At 54.3% G+C, this 4,609-nt stretch overlaps 1 protein-coding gene across 1 annotated transcript in view; it reads left to right on the forward strand.

Moving 5' to 3' along the window:
- Positions 1–3,809, forward strand: part of CD4 (CD4 molecule) — an 18,699-nt gene extending 14,890 nt beyond the window's left edge. Inside the window, exons 5-9 of the mRNA XM_049772496.1 lie at positions 937–1,272; positions 1,829–2,032; positions 3,001–3,116; positions 3,367–3,434; positions 3,646–3,809. Of these exons, the coding sequence (XP_049628453.1) occupies positions 937–1,272; positions 1,829–2,032; positions 3,001–3,116; positions 3,367–3,434; positions 3,646–3,676 (755 nt within the window). The 3' untranslated portion in view covers positions 3,677–3,809. The remainder of the gene's footprint in view (positions 1–936; positions 1,273–1,828; positions 2,033–3,000; positions 3,117–3,366; positions 3,435–3,645) is intronic.
- Positions 3,810–4,609: the final 800 nt, after the last annotated feature.

The following is a 4,609-nucleotide window of genomic DNA, read 5'->3' on the forward strand; positions in this document are numbered from 1 at the left end:
ACTCAGAAAACAGTACTGGCTTGGGAGACCATATGGTTTGCCAGGATCGAACTGTGGTCCATCCTAGGTCAGCAGCATGGAAGGCAAATGCCCTACCACTCTGCCACCACTCTGATCCTGAGTCTCTTTTCTTGCTTTTCTTTTTTTTTTTTTTTTTTTGCCCCACCCTGTGGTGCTCAGGGCTTATTTCCTGGCCCTGCACTCAGGGAGCATTCCTGGAGATGCTAAGAGAACCATATGGGGTGCTGGGGACTTGAACCTGGGTTGTTCACACACAAGGCAAGTGCCCTCCCCTCTGTGCTGTCACTCTGGCCAGAGTGTCCCTTTTCTTTATTGCCCATTCCCCACTGGCCTGGAGTTGTTAAATTGGCTTCTTCAGGGGGTGATTCCACCTGCCAACACAGCTGGAATAAAATTCCAGTCCTGAGGAAGAAGCCGAGACAGTGGGAGCCTAGAAGCTGGCCTTGCTGGTATCCTGGTCCCAGGGTCTGATTCAGTTCCATCACCACAGTGGACTCAGGTTTGAACCCCTAGTTATCCTTTGAGCACCCCGTTGAGTGATCTCTGTTCCTTAATTCAGGAGTAACTCCTCAATCACTCCTATGGGCTGTGTCCCCAAAGAACAAAACAAAAACTGTCAAAAGAAATAAACTCCAGAGGGTAAGAGAGATAGTCTTGCAGGTAAGGCGTATTGCCTCCAGGCCACTGACACAGGTTCCATTCCAGGCATCCCATATGGTTTCCCCAAACACCACCAAGAGGGATCCTAGAGTGCAGAGCCAGGAGTAACCCCAAAACAGAAACAAACTCCAGGCCTCACGCATGCCAGGCATATGCTTCTCGGCTTCCCACCCTCACCTCTTTTCTCTGTACCTCCCTCACCCAATACACCCCGACCTCCCAGCTCCTGACAGGCTCTCTGCCTTCCCTCTGCAGGTTTCAAGAGGGGTCCTCGCACAGTGTATGCCTTAGAAGGGAAGCAGGCATTCTTCTCCTTCCCCTTGAACTTTGAAGTTGAAGATCTGAATGGGGAGCTAAGATGGCAGAGCATGGGGACCAACTCGCCCCAGCCCTGGGTCTCCTTCTCCGTGAAGAAAAAGAAGGTGTCTCTTCAAGGAAAACCCCACGGGCCCAAGATCACTCTGAAGGAGTCACTTCCTCTGAACTTCACCCTGCCCCAAGCTTTAGCCCCCTTTGCGGGTACGGGGAACCTCAGCCTGCGTCTCCCCCAAGTGGTGCTAAGTCGGGAAGTGAAGCTGGTGGTGATGAGAGGTGAGGAGCTTGGGGCTTCTGAGTGGGGTGCGACTCACTGGGGCTCCCCGACAAGGCAAATCAATCAACCCCCTGCCCAGGGGTGACTGTCCAGGTTCTCAAGTGCTAAGCAGGACCCCTCTGGTTTGGGGCAAGGTGGGAGTGCTGGGTTTGAACTGAGACTAGAACTCACAAACAGCCGAGGGTGGGGCCCCTGTGCCCTGCCAGGAGGAATTCTTGAGCCAGAACTCCTGAGCACCATCAAATATGGCTCCCAAATCCAACATAAACTAAAACAAATAAAAATCTCCTTTTGGGGCTGGAGAGATAATACAGTACGCATTACAGTCATAGGCAATAATACAGTTGCATGCAACTGACCCAGATTCAATCTCTAGCACTCCATATGGTTTCCAAAAGCACCAGGAGTGATTCCTGAGTGCAGAGCCAGGAGTAACCACTGAGCATCACAGGGTGCAACCCAAAAACCAAAGCAAAATAAACTTCCTTCGTCTTTGTCAATGTGGGGGTACCCCAAGGTCCCGGCTCCCAGCCTTTGGTTCCTGCATTTCTACAGTGACTCAGTCCCAGCACAATATGACCTGTGAAGTGAAGGGACCAATCTCTGATTCTCTGGTGTTGAGCCTGCTATGGAGGAACCAGACGAAGGTGTCGGGCTTGAAGCAGCAGAGGCTGGTGGAAGTGCAGGACCCTGAGGCGGGGACCTGGCAGTGTGAGCTAAGGGACCAGACCCAGCTCCTGCTGACATCAAAGGTGGAGGGTGAGTGGACATCTGGGTCCCTGGCCTCTCCTTCAGCATCCATCTCCCAGCTTGGGGGACCTTTGTGAGACCAGGCAGAGTGAAGCCTCCCGGTTCCTGTGTGGGGTTGGGGACAGGGTCTGATGGTGAATTTGCTGCCTGGACACATGTGGGTGGAGGACAGGAGGGGGACATGGGGTGATTCTTTTCTCTGCCTGGAGGTGAACAGACCCAAATTGCAGACTACTGACCCAGGCCTCCATCTCTAGCTCCTCTCCAAATCCCAGGAGAGGGGCCGGAGCGATAACATAGCAAGTAGGGTGTTTGCTTTGCATGCAGCCAACCATGGTCCCATTCTGGGCATCACATATTGTTCTATGAGCCTGCCAGGAGTGATCCTGAACACAGAGCCAGGAATAATTCTTGAGCATTGTGGGTTGTGACACCCGCCCCCCCCCCAAAAAAAAAAAATAAAACAAGCCTGGGGACCAGAGTGATAACACAGCAGGTAGGGTTTGATCTCCTGGCATCCAATATGATCCCCTGAGCCTGTCAGGAGTAATTTTTGAGTTTAGAGCCAGAAGGGGCTGGAGCAGTGGCATAAGAGGTAGGGTGTTTGCCTTGCATGCACACACACACATACATACATGTGGCCTGGGTGGTTCTTACCAATGCCTTATGGTCTCCATCCTTTGGATTTGTTTCGGTTGGGGGCCACACCTAGCTGTGCTCAGGGCTTACTCCTGACTCTGCACTCAGGGATCACTCCTGGCGGTGCTTAAGGAACCATATGGGGCTCCTGGGATGAAACCTAGGTTGGCTTCCTGAAGGGTAGCTCTAGAAAACTCTTTGAAGGTTTCTTTCTGGGGCCTATCCCTGCTCCCTCAGCTCCAGGAGCAGGCCCAAGTATAAGGGCGCAGTGGGGCAGTGAAGTCTCCTCAGTCCCCTCCAGACTGCCTGAGGTGAGCTGAACCCCCTCTCCCTGCCAGTCTCTCCTAAAGGCACAAAGATATCTATGTTCATGACCACGATGCTGGTGGGCAGTGGCCTGGGCTTCCTGCTTCTCATTGGCTTCTGCATTTTCTGCTCTGTCCGGCACCGCAGGGTAAGTAAACCCCTCACCCTGCCCTCAGGAGTCCCCCCTAAAGGCCCACCTGTACAGTCCCTAGGCTTCCTGGGTGTGGGTTTTGCTTCTGAGCCAACTGCCAGTCTGCTCCCCAGAGGCCTCCCTGTGAAACAACCTCAGCCACTGTCACCACTTCTCCCCTCCCAGCGTCCCCCCCAGCCCCCTCCGAGGGGCACCTCCCTTCCAGAGGCCTGGGGTCCTCACGACTCTCCTCCTTCTTCCTGGACAGCGCCAGACACAGCGGATGTCTCAGATTAAGAGACTCCTTAGTGAGAGGAAGACCTGCCAGTGCCCCCAGTAAGAAATTGGGGAGAGGAGGGAAGAAGAGGGGCCTGCAGGGCAGAGGGCAGAGGGCGAAGGGCAGAGGGGTGGTTGAGGGGCAGAGGGAGGGCAGAGGGGAGGGTCTTTCTGGCTGTAGCAGGGGCTCAGAGACCCTCTGTCGTGCAGGAGGAAATAGCATGCAGGTCCATGAGTTTGGGGTGTAACTGACCCCCCTTCTTCCTCCCAGCCGGCTCCAGAAGACATGTGGGCTCGTTTGACTCACCAGGCCAGGCACCGCTTCCCACTCGCACCTCCCAAGCTGTCTCCGCAGCCTTTCCGGTTTGGGCTCCTGAGCCTTTGGACCAGATGAATGTCACAGTCACACACTCCTCGGCCATACTTTCTCTTGGGGTCTCCTCTCCCAGAGAACAGTCATCTGGGGGTGCTTTCCTGTCCTTTTCACTTATGCCCAAGCCTGGCTTTCTTTATCTGTTTCTTTTCTTTTAGGGCCACACCTTGCAGTAACCAGGGGTTACTCCTGGTTCTGTGTTCAAGAATTATTCCTGGGGCTGGAGCTATAGCACAGCGGTAGAGCATTTGCCTAGCATGCGGCTGACCCAGGATGGACTTAGGTTCGATCCCCAGCATCCCATATGGCCCCCAAGCCAGGAGGAATTTCTGAGCACATAGCCAGGAGTAACCCCTCGGTGTTACCGCGTGTGGCCAAAACAACACAACAACAACAAAAGAATTATTCCTGGCAGGCTCAGGGGATCATATATATGGGATGCCAGGGATTGAACCTGGATAGGTCAGGTACAAGGCAAACACCCTACCCATTGTGCTATCGCTTCAGTCCCTTGTTTGACTATCTCTTCTCCTCCTTCTTTCTCCTTCACTGCCCAGAGGATGCAGGGGAAGGGGTTGGTAGATGTGCAAGACCAGCCCTGCCCATCTGGACGGTGAAGCTGGGTGTCTGAAGCATGAAGTATGAGACTGTGTCTTTAAGGGAGAGGGCTGAAGAACCAAGGAGGGCAAGGACTAGCCCAAGATCACACAACTAAGGGGCCGGGCGGTGGCGCTGGAGGTAAGGTGCCTGCCTTACCTGCGCTAGCCTAGGAGACGGACCTCGGTTCGATCCCCCGGCGTCCCATATGGTCCCCCAAGCCAGGAGCGACTTCTGAGCGCATAGCCAGGAGTAACCCCTGAGC

The sequence above is a fragment of the Suncus etruscus genome, chromosome 4, assembly GCF_024139225.1.
Source record: "Suncus etruscus isolate mSunEtr1 chromosome 4, mSunEtr1.pri.cur, whole genome shotgun sequence".
In the NCBI taxonomy this organism is placed as follows: Eukaryota; Metazoa; Chordata; class Mammalia; order Eulipotyphla; family Soricidae; genus Suncus; species Suncus etruscus.